This window comes from Castor canadensis, chromosome 8 (assembly GCF_047511655.1).
Source record: "Castor canadensis chromosome 8, mCasCan1.hap1v2, whole genome shotgun sequence".
Lineage (NCBI taxonomy): Eukaryota > Metazoa > Chordata > Mammalia > Rodentia > Castoridae > Castor > Castor canadensis.
In genome coordinates this window covers 105,207,756-105,223,715 of record NC_133393.1, presented here as the reverse complement: position 1 = coordinate 105,223,715, position 15,960 = coordinate 105,207,756, and the positions used below count along the sequence as shown (strand labels likewise).

Genomic DNA, 15,960 nt, shown 5'->3' with positions numbered 1-15,960 from the left:
ATCAAGCATGTGGATACCCCAAATTAAAATGTCGCCATTATAAAATACCAGATTCCAAAGACTTGGTTCAAAGTCTCGTTAACTTCTTTATATTTCTTAACTGTTGAAATACTAATATTTTTGTATATTAGTCTAAATAACATGTACAATGAATTTTGCCTGTTCTATTTTAGTGTGGTTATTCGACAGTTTAAATGTTTGGTACCCATTATATTTATATTGGACTATGCTAGCTTAGGCCCTATAAAGGCAATGTATGCAGAAGAAAATTAAGTCTAATAAACCAAGAAAAAAGGCTAAGGATAAATAAATATGTAAAACATGTCACTAATTTCTAGGAGAGTTGTTTTAAAACATCTATTTTAGGACTGGGGGCCATGACTCAGTTGGTAGACAGTACAAGACCCTGAATTCAGACCCCAACACTGCAAAACAAGAACAAAAATTATGTTTTGTGCTGTTTAAGGAAAATTTTTTGTTAATACATTATTGGAATAAGTTTCCAATAATGTATTGGAAGCCTATTGCAAGGCCAGACATGGTGTCTTATGCTTGTAATCCATCATTCAGGAAGATGAGTGGAGGCAAGAAGGTCATGAGTTCAAGGCTAGCCTGTCTCAAAAACAAAACAAACCCCAAAACTTACCACAGACATTTCTAGCAGTGTTATCATTTTGAAAAACTAAAGTGGACCAATCATCCTCATTTGTGGCAAGCATTCAACCTTTGAGACTTTTAAAAATGTTGACTCCATATGAAGTCAAATCTAGTGAACTAATCTGATTATGTTCTGGTCAGTAACAGTATGAATATTAATCTTCCCAGGGGGATGTATTTCAAGCCTTATAAGCCTCTGTTTTATATAACTTTATAAGCTGTTATATTTGAATATATGGAACCGTAAGATCTAAATAAGTGAGTGCTGTTTGTCTCAGAGAAGTTGAGGGAAGAGAGCTTTAGCATAAAGGAAGGAGGAAAGCAGGATCAGTTGTGTTCTAGATTGGTTGTTCTTAGGGCTGGCAGAGTGGCTCAGGAAGTAGAGCAACTGCCTAGCAAGTGTGAGGCCCTGAGTTCAAATCCCAGGACCAAAAACAAACAAAAAGCTAGATTGGTTGTTCTTCATTTTCATAGATGCTCGTTGCCAACATTGACTTGGGTCCTACTATTTTGGATATTGCTGGCTATGATGTGAATAAGACACAGATGGATGGGATGTCTTTCTTGCCCATTTTGGTAAGTATAAGCCCCTCCATCAATCCTGAGCCAAAACTCTGAAGTTCCAGGTATGTAAAGACTTAACACTAAATCTTAAAAGCTATTATATGTTGGGGGAGAGAATAGAATTTTTCTCTGATCTTGTGGTGGGAAGGAGTTTTCTAAAGGGAAAAAACTGATTGGACCACATGTAAACTTGAGCATTCTCTATCCTCCTCTTTTCCTCTGTCCTCCCAGAAAAGCTACAAAGTTAAGACTGGCAACAAATTGAGGAAATATTTGCAGCATGTGAGAAAGGATATTTAGTTCTAATGACAAGTTCTTAGAAAGCACATTAGAAATGGACCCAAAAAGAGTGACTAATCAACTCACAGAATTAAAAATGGTCAAAGTGGAAGGAATTATTTTAGTGCTGATCAAAGAATGCTTAACTGGAAGAGGCCTTTTTCACCTACAAACTAGCAAAGATGACAAAAAGATTAATAACCAGTATTTGCAGAAGTCCGAGGTATTGGAAATTACTCATACAGTATTCATAGAGGTACAAGCAGCATAACCTGTCAGGAGACTAGTTCAGCAAGACAAATCACTTCAGAATACACTCACCTAGCAGTTCATCTGAGAAGTTATTCTAGGGAAATTAATCCATTTCAGAAGTCCTAGAGTACTTGGTGTGGCATGCACTGCACAGAGCTGTGTGTAAAAATGTACCTTCAGTATTAATAGAAGGAAACTGAAAAGAAAACCCACTAGGAAATTGGTTAAACTGTCAACAGTTAAAGCAGAAATATTAAACCAACACTAAGCAAGTAGATTTGAATGCATTAACTTGGAAAGATGCCTGCCACATGCCATCGGGGAGAAAAGGATGATTCACAGCAGCATCTCTCCCCTGTTACAAATTGTGTGAGCACAGTCAAGTGTAGAGAAGTTTGGAAGTGTCCGTACTAAAATGGTTTAGTCATGAATAAAGGTGACTTTGTCCATTGGTCTGTCTGAGTGTTACAGTTATTATCAGGCAGGATGTGATTGATACAGGAGAATACAGGAAACTCACATCAGTTACTTCATACAAGAAATGCCCATGAACCCACCAGTATTGTCAAGCTGCAGGTGACAGAACACTTGTCCTTGCAAGCACAAGCTGTCAATCCTGAGCACTGCAGAAAAAACCCTTAAAGAAATAAAGCCTCACTATTATCAATACTAAGCCTACTCTGGTGGCTCAAGCCTATAAACCTTGCTACTTAGGAGACAAAGATCTGGAAGATCTCAGCTTGAGGCCGGCTGGAGCAAAAAAAAAAAAATGTTCACAAGACCCCATCTCGGCAATAGCGGGCCACAGTGGTACATGTCTGTCACCAGGCTATGTGGGGAAGCACAAATAAGATCACTGTCCAGGCCAGCCCAGGAATCAAGTGAGACCCCATTTTTTTTCTTTTATTTATATGCGCACACAATGTTTGGGTCATTTCTCCCCCCTTGAGACCCCATTTCAAAAACATAACCAATGCAAAAAGGGCTGGCACAGTGTCTCAAGCAAGAGTGCCGACCTAGCATGCATGAGGCCCTGAGTTCAACCTCTAGTACTGCCAAAACACATGTATTTATATAATACACACACATACATAAAATTAGTACTGGTTTTCCTCCTCCCCTCCCATCCTTTGCCTGCCCCATGGAGATCTATTTCTTTTCTGAAACTCATGATTATCTTTTTTTGTTTTTGATAGTTATGTAAGTTTTCCTACACAATATACCTAGTTTTGGTCTTGTTTTGGCTTCTATAAATGATACTGTACTAGATATAAACTGGGGCTTTTTACAAATTTAGCAGTGTTTCCAAGATCAACCCATGTTGTTCATGGTAGCTATCTAACACTTCATTGTCCAAATGCATCACAACTTATCTGTTTTCTGCCAACAGGCATTTGTGGTGCTCTAATTGTGTTGTGTGAACATTCTTGGATATGTCCCTCAGTGACTGTGAATGCACCAAGATTATAGGCACTGCACGTGTTCATTGCTACAAAATGATCTTGTTAATTTACATTCCCATGAGCAATTTGCTAATTACCTTTGCTTTGTACAAATCTGCCAGACAACTTACTGTTTGCCAATCTAATGGGTGAAAATGGTATTTGTTCTTACTGTGCATTTATTTATGAGGCAAGTCATTTTCTTAACAGCTTCATTCACCCATCATATAATTTACTGAAGTGTACAATTCAACAGCTTTTGGTATAATCAGTTCCACAACTATCACTGTTACCTAAAACATTTTCATCATCCACACACGCGAGTACTCACTTTCCCATTGCTCTCTCTCCCAGCCCAGGCAAGCACTAAGCTCTTTGTCTCTATAGCTCTATCTGTTCTGGACATGTAGAGATGGAGTCATACAGTATGCAGCCTCCTGTGACTGGCTGCCCTCACTAAGCAGACTGTCAAGGATCAGTTGTTGTAGTATGTATCTGTCAGTGTTTCATTCCTTCTCACTGCTGAATAATACTCCATTACCTGAATATACCATATTCTCCCCCAACCCTCAGGGGCAAATACATCACTTTCTGTTTACCCATTCATCAGATAGGCTAATTTGAATAATGGTGTTAAGAACATTTGTGTGGACACGTGTTTTCAGTTGGGTTACAAGTTACTGGGTCATGCAGTAACTTTTTTTTTTTTTTTTTTTTGGTACCGGGGTATGAACTCAGGGCCTCACACTCGCTAGGCAAGTGGTCTACCACTTGTGACGCTCTGCTAGTCCTTTTGTGATTTGGGTATTTTCGAGATAGTCTCATGAACTGTTTACCCAGCCTGGCTTCGAACCACGATCCTCTTGATCTTCGCCTTCCACCTCCCACTTGATCTTCGCCTTCCACCTCCCAAGTAGCTAGGATTACCCACATGAGCCACTGGCACCTGACTGCTTTGCCTATTTTTTACTTGCACTGTTGGTCAGTGGATCACTTTCATCCATGCCTTTTTCATTTCTTCCCCTGTGAAGTGCCTCTGTTTCTGCATGTCATATTCTCCTTTTGGCTTATCTTTGCCCTGTATCAGCATATGAGAAAAGAGGAGTTGAACATATGCACAGTTCCTTTTAATGGTTAGTCTTATCTATAAAAACGCTTTTAAAGTTTGAGGTCAGAAAGCTCCCTTTGATTTTCTCATACAGTTCTGCCTCTTCTATTCCAGTCCTTGACTTTTACTAGGACTGACTTTCTTGTATGGTTTGAGTCAGGGATCAGATTTAATTTTCTTTTATGCATCTCTTTTCTTGTTTATGTGTTCTTTACAACAATGGTTCTCAAATTAGTATTCACCAGAAATACCATGGGGCCTGGTAAAACCCCACCTGCATTAGAGCCAAGAAGTTACATTTTTTTATTAGTTCCCAAGCAATACTGATGCTGCATGTTCCCAGAACCACTGTGGTAGAACAGTGTGTCTTGGATTTTACTAAGACACAGACTGTGGCTCATCAAGACTAAAGGGGGCTAAAGATGTGTCTCAGTGGTAGAGCACTTGTCTAACGTGTGTGAAACTCTGGGTTCATTCCCCAGCACCAAAAGAAAAGGAGAAAATTCCCAGTGCTAGAATAGAACCTGAGATTGTGCATTTCAGGCAAGCTCCCACCCAGCATTTGAGAAGGAAGGTACTGGACCGTCTTTACAGCCTTTTCTAACCTGGTTTCACTGTGTCCTTATCTCCATTCCATTTTTAGATTCTGTTCCTGGGCTGACTTTTCTACAACACAGCCTTGATTGTGTTACTTTCCTGCTCAAAAACCTCCCATTCTGGGCTGGGGGCACAGCACAAGTGGTAGAGCGCTTAAGGCCCTAAGTTCAATCCCAGAACCACAGAAGCAAAAAAACAAAACCTTTCCATTCTTCCCATCACCTGCCATTCTTTTATTTCTAAGAGATGGGGTCTCACTGTGTTGTCCAGGCTGGCCTCAAACTTACGGGCTCAATTGATTCTTCTCCCTCAGTCTCCCAGGTATCCAGTGGGCCCAGCTTACTTGCTGGTCTTTGTCGAACAGATGTGCAGCCTAACACTCAGGGCCTCTTCCTGTAAGGCCCCAGACCTCCTCTCCACCCTGACTTTGTGGTGATTCCTGTCTGAAAGCTGGATGGGTCTCATGAAAACACACCACCAAGTGTTCTGCTTCTGTCCTGTATGCATGTGCTTTGATCCAAAACTTGCTCCTATTTTTCTTTTTATATCTGCATGCCTGTATTAAATTTTTGCATTTCAAATGCTGCTTCTCCTTTCAACATTGCCAGTGTGCAGTGCAGAGTGAACGAATTAGTATACATATTGTACCTTCATTCTAAGTTACTCTGAACCTGTTACAGCCCTTAGCACATCAGGCCTGTTTATTTTTCTTTCTTACCCTTATACCTGTTAGGTTACAAGTTCATTAGTATAAGCTTAGAGCTTGGCGCCAGTGGCTTACAATGATAATCCTAGCTATTTCAGAGGGAGAGACCAGAAGGATCTGGGTTTGAAGCCAGCCTGGGCAAATAGTTCTCAAGACCCTACCTTGAAGAAAAAAATCACAAAAAAGAGCTGGTGGAGTGGCTTAAGGTATAGGCCCTGAGTTCAAACCCCAGTACCACAAAAAAAAAAAAAAAAACCTCTGAGTATAGTATTTAATGAGGACTTTGAACAACTTGCACTGTGACTTTGATTCTTGCTTAGCTACTTTGTTGGTTTCCATTCCTGGCCTGCTTCACAGAAGTAGTCTTGGGAAGAAACTATTAAATGTTCAAAGCATTCGACCATCACTTTAAAGGTCTATAAATACCAAACATGACATTCAATAGCTTTCATGTGCATCATTTTACTCATTCCCTGTAGTTACTGAATGAACAGTCCAATTAGTTTTGACTCCCAAGTCCCCTTTAGAGTCAAAACTTTATAATCTTTATATATCACAGAAACCTATATGCCTCACAGAAACCACCTTTGCTCCTTTTTTCTAGATAGGTGCCAGTAATTTGACCTGGCGATCAGATATGCTGGTGGAATATCAAGGAGAAGGCCGGAATATCACCGACCCGACCTGTCCTTCCCTGAGTCCTGGGGTGTCCGTGAGTAGCAGCTTGTATTAGCTCAGACAGCTTTCTCGCTGACAACATAGCCAGGTACTGTTTAGATGTGTGAAGTACTGAAATCCTTGAAGTGCTATTCCTATAACCTCCCCATCATCAGGATGTGCCCTTTGAATTCTTCCAAGTTAAGTAACAAATGCATGTATCTGCACATATTCTTACTTTTATCAGTTCCCTTTCCTTCTCCCACTCCTCCCAGTAGTGGTACCATTTTTTACTAGGATGTCATCAGTAGTTTCTGACAAGCAGGGTTTGGGTTCTGACCCGTAACTGTGCCATCATGAGTGCCTTGCATTGGCAGCCAGGCAGGTCAAGAAGGTGGTAACAGCCACATTGGCCTCACTTTGGAGAATGGGAACTAGGCCTCCATTTGGAATTGGCTCTCCTAACACCAAAGTGTTAGGAAATAGTAATGGACCAACTGATCATGGAGCAGCAGAGCCTGTGGAAGACATGAAAAAGGTAGAGTTAAGTCACACTTGGTGACGAGAACACCCAAAATAACTTACCTAGACATGATTCCACAAAGCTCATTTCCACTCCATTCCCTTACCTTTAGTCCTTCAAAATGACTCATTTGAGAATGTCTTTCTTTTTGCCAGCCCACACATTTTACATGGCGTCATTACAACTTTCTCTTCAGAACATTAGCAAACAAGGGATGGCAACAATTTAGAGATAGCACAATCACATATTAGCTGGTAGCTAAGTTGGTTAGCTGTGGAAACACTCCTATTTCCTGTCAAATTCCATGTCTGACTGCAGCGAACTTGGTTGCCCCTATAGGCAACTAAGTTTTTTTTACCATGGACGAACAATCTTCACTTAACTTTTAAAATATCCCTACAGCAATGTTTCCCAGATTGTGTTTGTGAAGATGCTTATAACAATACCTATGCTTGTGTGCGGACGATGTCAGCGCTGTGGAACTTACAGTACTGCGAGTTTGATGACCAGGAGGTAAGAAGGACTTCTGCTTGTTCCTCTCCTACTCATTTGCCTATTGCCAGTGTTACATTGGTTATATTTGATGGCATTAGAGCAGTTCCAAGGGTGCTCCTGATGGAAGACGCATCTTTCATCTGCACTTCTATTTAGGTTTCCTTCAGTTAAGGAAATAGTTTCATAAGGCCATACCTCACTTCTCTAATTGATCTTTCTGTGTGGGGTTTTCTCCACTTGCACCACCATCTGGACACACACTTTAAATGTACTGTTCACTTTTTCAGAATGATACATACTGTGTTTGTGAGCTTCTCTTGTAGTTGGGGCAAAAGTGAAGCACTTGAGCCTCTCCAGAGGTGAGAAGAATGGGAGTATTCCCTAGAAAGCTGACCAGCTAGTGACGTATTCAGAAACTTCTCCCACGGCTGCAGCCTGCTGCTGCTCAGTAGATTGGGGGAAGGGAAGCAAAGGCCCAGGAGCTCCAGGTTTGGAAGGTGGGATTTTGGCCAACACTGATTAGTGTGGATTATCTGAAGGATCACATGGGCATCAACTGATAAACACTCACTGTTTATCAGCATATGCTCACTACCCATTGAGCAGCCCTCATGTTGCAGAGCAGGTACTCATCTATGTTCCTCAGAAATGGAGCTCCATTCCTTATGCAGCTCAGAAGCACACTGGACAAGCAAGAGAGCTGCCCTCAAACTCTGTTCCTGTTCCTTCCTCTCCCTGTAATGTTTATCAGCTTCATGACTATCCATGATAGTCTATTTAAAGCCTTCATAGGCAACATTTACCACCACCTCCCTAGCCTGTCATTTGACTCCAATACTAATTTGAGGGGGAGAACACTGGTTCTAGACATGTCTAATGCTAGAAATGATAATATTGCATCCTTTCCCATACCCTTTGGGATATTAAACTCCCAAACTATTTTTTAAAACAGAAAAACAGTATGTGTGTAACACAGGGTACTTTTCATATCCATTCTTACTGAAATCTCACAATTGTAAGGTAAAAGTAAGCCTTTCAAATGTTAACTCTCACTTCTGTAGCTTTGTTACCAAATCTTGTTTTTGAGACCTCACCCTGGAAAGCCCTGCCTTCTGTTCTTTGCTCTAGTTACAGAGGAAAGTAAGTTTCCTACCACTGCCCTTTCCTGGTGGCCTAGGGTGAACAGATGGCCCCTTCCAGCTCAGAGCTATGGACCCAAAGCAATTGAATGCCCAGCACAGATGCACCTTTGTCCCAAGTGCACAGTTGGTCTCTGAAGAAGTTTAGATCAGACGTTTTGCTGGGCCTTGGTTTTTTTTAACCTATCTCCTCCCTTCCCACTTAGAAATAATCCTATATTAGGAGCATTTCTTCAAAACAGCCTGTGCTTTTTTTTTTTTTCTTTCCTCCCTCCTATCATTGCCTCTAGGTGTTTGTAGAAGTCTATAATCTGACTGCAGACCCAGACCAAATCACGAACATTGCTAAGAGTGTGGACCCAGAGGTTTTAGGGAAGATGAACTACCGCTTAATGATGCTACAGTCATGTTCTGGCCCGGCCTGCCGCACGCCAGGGGTTTTTGACCCTGGGTAAGTTTCCTCTGCCTCAGTTACTTTGTCATATTGTCTCCAGTGGTCACAGTGTTCTGGAAGACAAAGGGAGCCCAATGGTCCTTTCTGCTTTCAGCTGAGCTGTGCATTGGAGAGGGAATGCTGTGTCAGCCTGTTGTGCTAGAAAAATAAGCTGTTTGAAACTTTGGCTCTCTTGAAAGTGGGTGCTTTAGCTGTAGCCACATCCCTGCTCCCTCCCCACACCCACACCGGGGCTCCTCCTCTTCTCCTGCTGTGGTTCTTGTCACGGGGCCACTTGATTACACTGGTGGCACCTGGGGCTTCTTTATGTAAACTCTGAGTGCTGTCCTGTTCCTAGAGCTTCCAAGAATATATTGCTTCATTTCCCAGAAATCCCAATTATAGAAACTCAAGTGTTTACCAGTAAATTTAATGTACTAAACACACATGAAAATAGGTGTAAAGTCAGTTGCTGAAAAACCCATTGCAGCATACAGAAATGTAAAAGATTTATAACTTGCCAAGTCAGTTTGTTCCTCCCACTCTAGACCTCTTACTTAGAGCCTTATCACTGAGACACTGGGTGTCATAACACTAAGGCATTCTAGCTTCTATGGCAAAAAGCATGTCAGTTTTGTGCTTGAAGATTACGAAGGTAAAAATCAAACTGCTCCTTAGGAAGGATTATTTCAGTTCCTACCGTGATTTGGAGGAGTGATGGACAGTGGTAAAATACTTTGCCACCTTCATGTTAAATTTAATCTTCACTCTAAGTGTTGAATATATGAGAATGAGTGAAGAAATTGGATTATAGGCTATTTATTACAGAAATGTAGTGTTTACTTTTAAATAGCATATTGACAAGCCAGAGACATGGATTCCAGGACACTAAAACTAGATGAGGGCTGAGGATATAGCTCAGTAGTTGCTAGCTTGCCTAGCATGAACAAGGCCCTGAGTTCAGTCCCTAGCACCACGAAACAAAAACCTAGATGGCAATATGAATATGTGTATACATGTATCTAACCCGTCAACAGAGAGTGAGAGTAGTTGGGTCTCTTGGAGTGTGGCATGAGACCAAACAGCCACTGGCTACTCTGCTGCTAGAGTATAGACCTGCCCTGCCACATCTGGTTGGTCAAAGAAAAGCAGGTGCAGGAGTTGTCTTACTTCTACTGAGTTTAAAATTTTCACACAGCCCTTGAAGCCCAAACAGGTAAATTCAAATGAGGAAACTGACTAGAGTTGTGATTTGCCCAAGCATCACTCTATAAGGAGCAGGTATAGCATAGTCTCCTATTTCCCAAGCAAGTTTTATTCATTTAACTGTAACTGTCTTGCTCACATTGTAGAAACTCTTAATAACTAAGGTTCTATCACACTTGTTAGTCTGAGCTACTTAAACTTTACCTTGATTTCCTGTTTTAAATTTGTTATCCGTGATTCTTTCCTACCAAATGTTTGGTCCTATAGAATCCTATGCAGTGGGGTCAGCAAACTGTGCCCTGTGGGACCAACCTGTTGGACTATTCATTGAATATTGTCTTGGCCGTTTTTACACTTGAACAGTTAAAATGAATGGTTGGGACAGAGACTGTATGGCCCAGAATCCCCAAAATATTTACTAACTTTACAGAAATTTTGGCCAGTCACTGCTCTAAAATAAATACTTCAGCCCCACAAGGTAGGAGGTAAATGTAAAATACAATGTTATTTTATAAATGCACACCCAAACTCTTTCTGGCCAATCTATGACCTTTATTTCTGTTAAGTTCCAACTCAGGTTGTTATTCAGCATTTATTCTACCTTTCCCTTTGATCAAATTAGTGGGTTTTTTGTACCATACATTTTATTTGAATGCCTTACTATTTTACTGGTATCCTATTGCTCATGATGCAAATGTTCTTAACTGCTAGGTCCTCATGTTCTACCTGTTGACTCCCCTACTAGGTGCCCTTCTGGTGATTTTTTTTGTTTTATATCCCTTCCTAACTTTCTTCTGCATAGTATTCTGCTGAAGCACTCAGTAACTACAGTCCACATGACATCCTCCTTTTCTCAACCCCAGATACAGGTTTGACCCGCGTCTCATGTTCAGCAGTCATGGCAGTGTTAGGACGCGAAGGTTCTCTAAGCATCCTCTGTAGTCGCCGTGGCCAGCCTCTGCAGTGAGACCCCTGCACGCCTCTTTCTGATGAAGTGATTGTAGTTGGTATCTATAGCTCCTCTCTGAGACCCTGCCTGGAAGAGCTCTGGACGGGCTGTGTTAAGTCCTGTTGGAAAAGCAACCCAGTCAGCTGACTTCTTGTGCAATGTGTTAAACTGTGAATCTGCCCGTGGGTCAGGAGCAGCTGACCCTGATCTTTTTCCTCAGGACAACAAACACTCCTGAGGTCTTTGTTCTCACCATGTCCCTTCTGACCTAGGGCCACTTTTCGTGAATATTTCCCATGTGATCCAAGTCTGAATTTGTAAACCCATTCAGATAAATGGCAATACTTCAGAGCAAAAAATTTGTCGTATAGCTAGACCTGAAAATCAAAGGACATGTATAGCATTTCAAACAGCATTTCACCATCAAAAATAACAACATGTGGCTTGAAGAATAACCAGCAGAGCTAAACCATCTAGTTAAGAACAGGAATCATTGACTTTAGATAAGTAAGGGTATATTGTTTATAAAATCCATCAGTGTGGCAAATTTGGAACCTGTCAGCCAAGCTTGGTGGTTTGTTTTGGGTTTTTGTTTTTTTTTCTTTTTTGGAATTCTGGGCTGGTGCTACACTGAGAGCAGTAACCTTGTGCAGCAAGGTGACAACCATATGCTTCCAGTGGCTGTCAACCACAAGGAGTACCAATCAGCACTAGCATTGCTGGGGAAGTGTCTCGGCTCATGAAACATCCATCCCCATCAAAAGTGGCTGAGGTACAGCAGTGGAGAGAAGGCTGCTGAGGTTTGTGTTGTTTTTTTGAGGGCCTTTAGTAGATAGGGCTCTTGGGTTGACAGGTTGAAGGACTGTATTTAGAATGAATGAATGAAGTGCCTGTCCCATAGGGAGCCTGGGCGTCAATACCATGCATGAAGTTTTGAGTATCTGCATTTTGCTATTATTTTCTTCATTTGTTTTTAAGATATAACAATTATAATTGGTGCACTGTATTAACTGTTTCATCTCACCTTCTCTTTCAGGTAGGGTTCTTCTAGTTTTGGAGTCTTGACTAATTCAGGTTCCAGTCTATTCCCCTGTCAATCAGATCTGTTTAGGTTTCTTAACTGTTTACAACATCCATATTATATTTCTTAGCTTGAAGACCAATTCCATTTCTAACATCTTCACAAAAAGGCTGACTGGTAGTGGGACAGCAGGGGAGAAGAGCTGGGTTTATAACCTGTTCAACTCAGGCAATAAGTGATTTTAGCTTTACTTATGGCCTCTGTGGAGCTTTAGGCACTTTGTAAACAAGGCCATAAGCCACTCTTCTGTCAAAATTCCAGATAGCCATGTTGGGTTAATAGCCATAGGATTTATTACTTTACATCACATGCCCCCAGCAAACCATGGTATCAAAAGGTGAACAGGCAAGTGAAACGAATGCCTATGCTGTGAATGAAAGCAGATTACAAAGTTGAATGTGGGCCTTGGTTTTTTTCTCTACTTTGATTCTTAACATTATCAGTCCAACTTAAAGCATTAATGAAAATTGACCACAGTTATTCCCAAATAAAAACAAACCCACTCTTACCAGATCTTGGACTGTGATATCATTTAGTTTGGTAATGCTGGTTCCTGAAAGCAGGTGAAGAAATAAGAGTGACATAGTTCAACTGTCAGCAGTGTCTCTGCTGCATTGCTCTTACATTCAGCTCATGTGTTTGGATGGTGGGATATGGTGTGGCCCTCTGGGTACCTCTTAATTTTGGTACCCTTCTTACATAACATTTGAATGAAGAGACCTCAGTTACAGCCTAACAGACTACAAAATGCACTGATGTTTTCAGACAGCTTATGGACAAGGGACCCACTGCAAGAGGCTTTCCTTGATCTTCCAGTTGTACTGATTTGGATTTGGATTTTCCCTTTTAAGATGGTTAGGTCCATGTCTGTTGGTGACCTTCAGAACAGAGGACCATAAAACTATGTGGAATGAAGAGATTTGCCTTATAAGATTTCCTATTAGAAAGCTCTCCCTTACATATAATTCAAAGTAGGGAACACATTTTGAGCATCTTTGAATTTGACAAACGGTGCTGTTGCAAACACCTTTTAATTGACAATACTAGAGTTTTTGTATAAAATAGTAAGGCTAGCCATGGAAGTTACATCTTAATCCATGAGAAATGTTCTTAAGTTTATTTTTAAGTGTCTTAAGAATTCTTCTAATGAGATAAGTTAGCCCAAGATCCAAAGAGTATTTCAATTGATCCTCCAATGGGATTAAATGGGTATATTTGGGTTCTTTAGTTTCACCCCCAGTTCAGTGAATTTGGTAAATTCCTTTGTTGGTATCATTTGTTTCTAGAATTTACTCCACCCTGGCTCTGTCATCTCAAATCATTTCACTAGAAAGTGCCCTTCAAAGGACCCTGTTCACTGCTGCACTTTTCAATGAATTAAAACTTACTTCTGTTCTAGTGGAAATGTGTCCTTTGTTTTAGTCCATAAGTAATCATTTGAACAAGATGCTGCTTTTTTTTTTTTCTTGGTGCTACAACATGGGGTTTTTGTTTTGTGGTGCTAGGGATCTAACCCAGGACCTCATACATACTAGGTAAGTACTATACCACTGAGAGACACTCTCAGCCTGCTGTTCTATAATGTTTTAATCGCTCACCTACTAGTGAAAATGTGCCATTTTTCTCATCAGAGTCTGTATTCTCAACCTGAATTGCTCTTCTATACCCGGTCCCTACTGATCATTAAGCTCTGAATGAAATACCATGTAGAAAATCCTAATAAATTATGATTCATTTACTGTTTTGGAGAAAAGTCTTGGCCAGCTAAGCTCACCTTCAAAGGTACTTTGCCTCATATCCAGGTGTGTGATCCATTGAAAAATGATTTCTTACAAGGGATCAATAGACTTTTTCTTAAAGGGACAGATAGCTAATATTTCAGATTTGCTGGCCATATGGTCTGGCACAGCTACTTTATTGTTGTATCACAAAAGTAGTCCCAGACAATGTAAATGAGCATTCAAGGCTCTGTTCCAGTAAAACTACAAAAGCCACAATTTGCCACCCCTAGACCTAGCAGGTTGCCTCATCGACCAAGTAGAAAATTAGATGTTAGACTCTCATAATTTGAGTATATCACAGTGTCAAAGCCTGCTACTGTTTATGGATACTGGTAGAAGACATGAGACTTCTGAGTTAGAGACAAAGGATTGTCACAGCACAGCAAGTAGCATGAGCCTATCAGATCACTCTTGCCCCCAAGTCCCATGGGTGTGATGCAAAGTCCCACCCTGCAAAAGCAGTGGGGTTTATTACAGGAAGGGTACACTGAACTTGAGCCTGCAGTTTTAAATGTGGGAGACGTGACCTCATCTCTCGAAGTGCTTGATGCAAACATAATCCTGAGAAATTACCTGCGTGAAGAGTGGTCAGGGCCTCGAAGTCCTGGTGTACCCAGAAGAATGTATTGTGAGGCTTGGGGCCTGAGTAAATTGCCTCAGCCCACAGCTCTCACCTGGCTGATAGCAACCTAGCTGGATGCTTCCCCTTTCCCATCAGAGACTGGAAAGCCAGAGCAGGTCAAGAACAGCAGCCGAGATGAGATTAGATGTTTTTACCCTGAATTTAAGGCTAAGAAAGTAGGTAGAGTAACAAAGATGGCACTGATCTTTTAGATGTCAAGAAAGAAGATGCCAGAACTTTAAAGGGCTAAGAGGAAAAGGACATCAGTCTAAATGCTTTTGAGAGCTACCTAGTTTGTGTTTGGTCTAAATAACAGCAGAAAGGGTGAAGGTAGAGTCTGGATACTAACCAGCAAGAAAAACAGGATGGTATAGGGCACCCATTAAAATCCTCAACTTTGCAGAAATGGGAAATTTGTATCACAATGTGAACCCATCAGTGAGAATATTCATTCAGACTTACAGAAGTGAGTACAGACTCTAGTATTGGTCACACTTATCCCTCCTATTCCTCTGAGACTGTACCAGTCCTGAAAATCAAATTTGCTACAGAATCCATCTTTGTTTCTTCTTTACTGTCAATTTGAGAGGCTGGTCATGAGTCTAGTGAAGTCTGTTGAGGCAAGAGCGAATAACCAGAGAACCCAAAGGCCCTGAGCTGAAAGGATCATTGAGACCTGTCCTAGTGACCAGGAGTCACTATATAAGAGGAGATGATGTGGGGCCAGGTGTGGCAGTTCACACCTATAATCCTAGCCCTCAGGAGGATCACAAGTTCAAGGTCAGTGTTGGTTACCTAGTGAGACCCTGTCTCAAAAAGAAGACATAGAAGGCAGCTCTTAGTGTGCCATAGAGTAAGTAGAGGACATTCTTAAATCTTTTCTTAAGAGAAAGATTTAATGATACCTGCCTGTGAGTTCCAAGATCATACATGTCCCCGTAACCTGCTGCTGATGCTGATGAGCCTTCAAAGGATAGAAGGGATGCTTGAATTACCATCCTTTTACAATAAAACCAGGTCTGTGGAATAGGCTTTTCTCTCAGATTAATATAGCCAAGCTCACAAAGCTGATCAGGATTTCAAAGCTGGCTTTAAGTCTTTACCTTTGTTTTGAGGGTATAATGTGTTTTTTGGAGCTAGGGATAAGACGCTGCTCTACCACTGAGCTACAGCCCCCACCCCCACCCCCAAATCCGTTTTTCCATTAAACTCTATCATCTGTCTCTGCAATCTATGAAGTATTTGTCCCTCATCTATAGAGTGCCTACTCTGCCTAGTAGTGAGCTTGGTTATGAAAGGGAATTACTCTGTTCCTCTAGGATGCTACTATGTAGACTGAAAAGAAAACTTGTACCTCATGCCTGTACTTAAGGGACACCACAGTTTCAGATTAAGAAAGAGGTATCTATACCATTCAAGTGGCTACTTGTCCTAATGCCCTATTTAACAATTTCATCATGGCTACATTA

General features: G+C 41.1%; 1 protein-coding gene across 1 annotated transcript in view; it reads left to right on the top strand.

The window, feature by feature from the left end:
* Gns (glucosamine (N-acetyl)-6-sulfatase) overlaps window positions 1–13,493 on the top strand; it is a 35,860-nt gene extending 22,367 nt beyond the window's left edge. The window contains exons 10-14 of the mRNA XM_074083826.1: window positions 1,132–1,233; window positions 6,210–6,317; window positions 7,188–7,298; window positions 8,710–8,870; window positions 10,922–13,493. Of these exons, the coding sequence (XP_073939927.1) occupies window positions 1,132–1,233; window positions 6,210–6,317; window positions 7,188–7,298; window positions 8,710–8,870; window positions 10,922–11,000 (561 nt within the window). The 3' untranslated portion in view covers window positions 11,001–13,493. The remainder of the gene's footprint in view (window positions 1–1,131; window positions 1,234–6,209; window positions 6,318–7,187; window positions 7,299–8,709; window positions 8,871–10,921) is intronic.
* The last annotated feature ends 2,467 nt before the right edge of the window (window positions 13,494–15,960 follow it).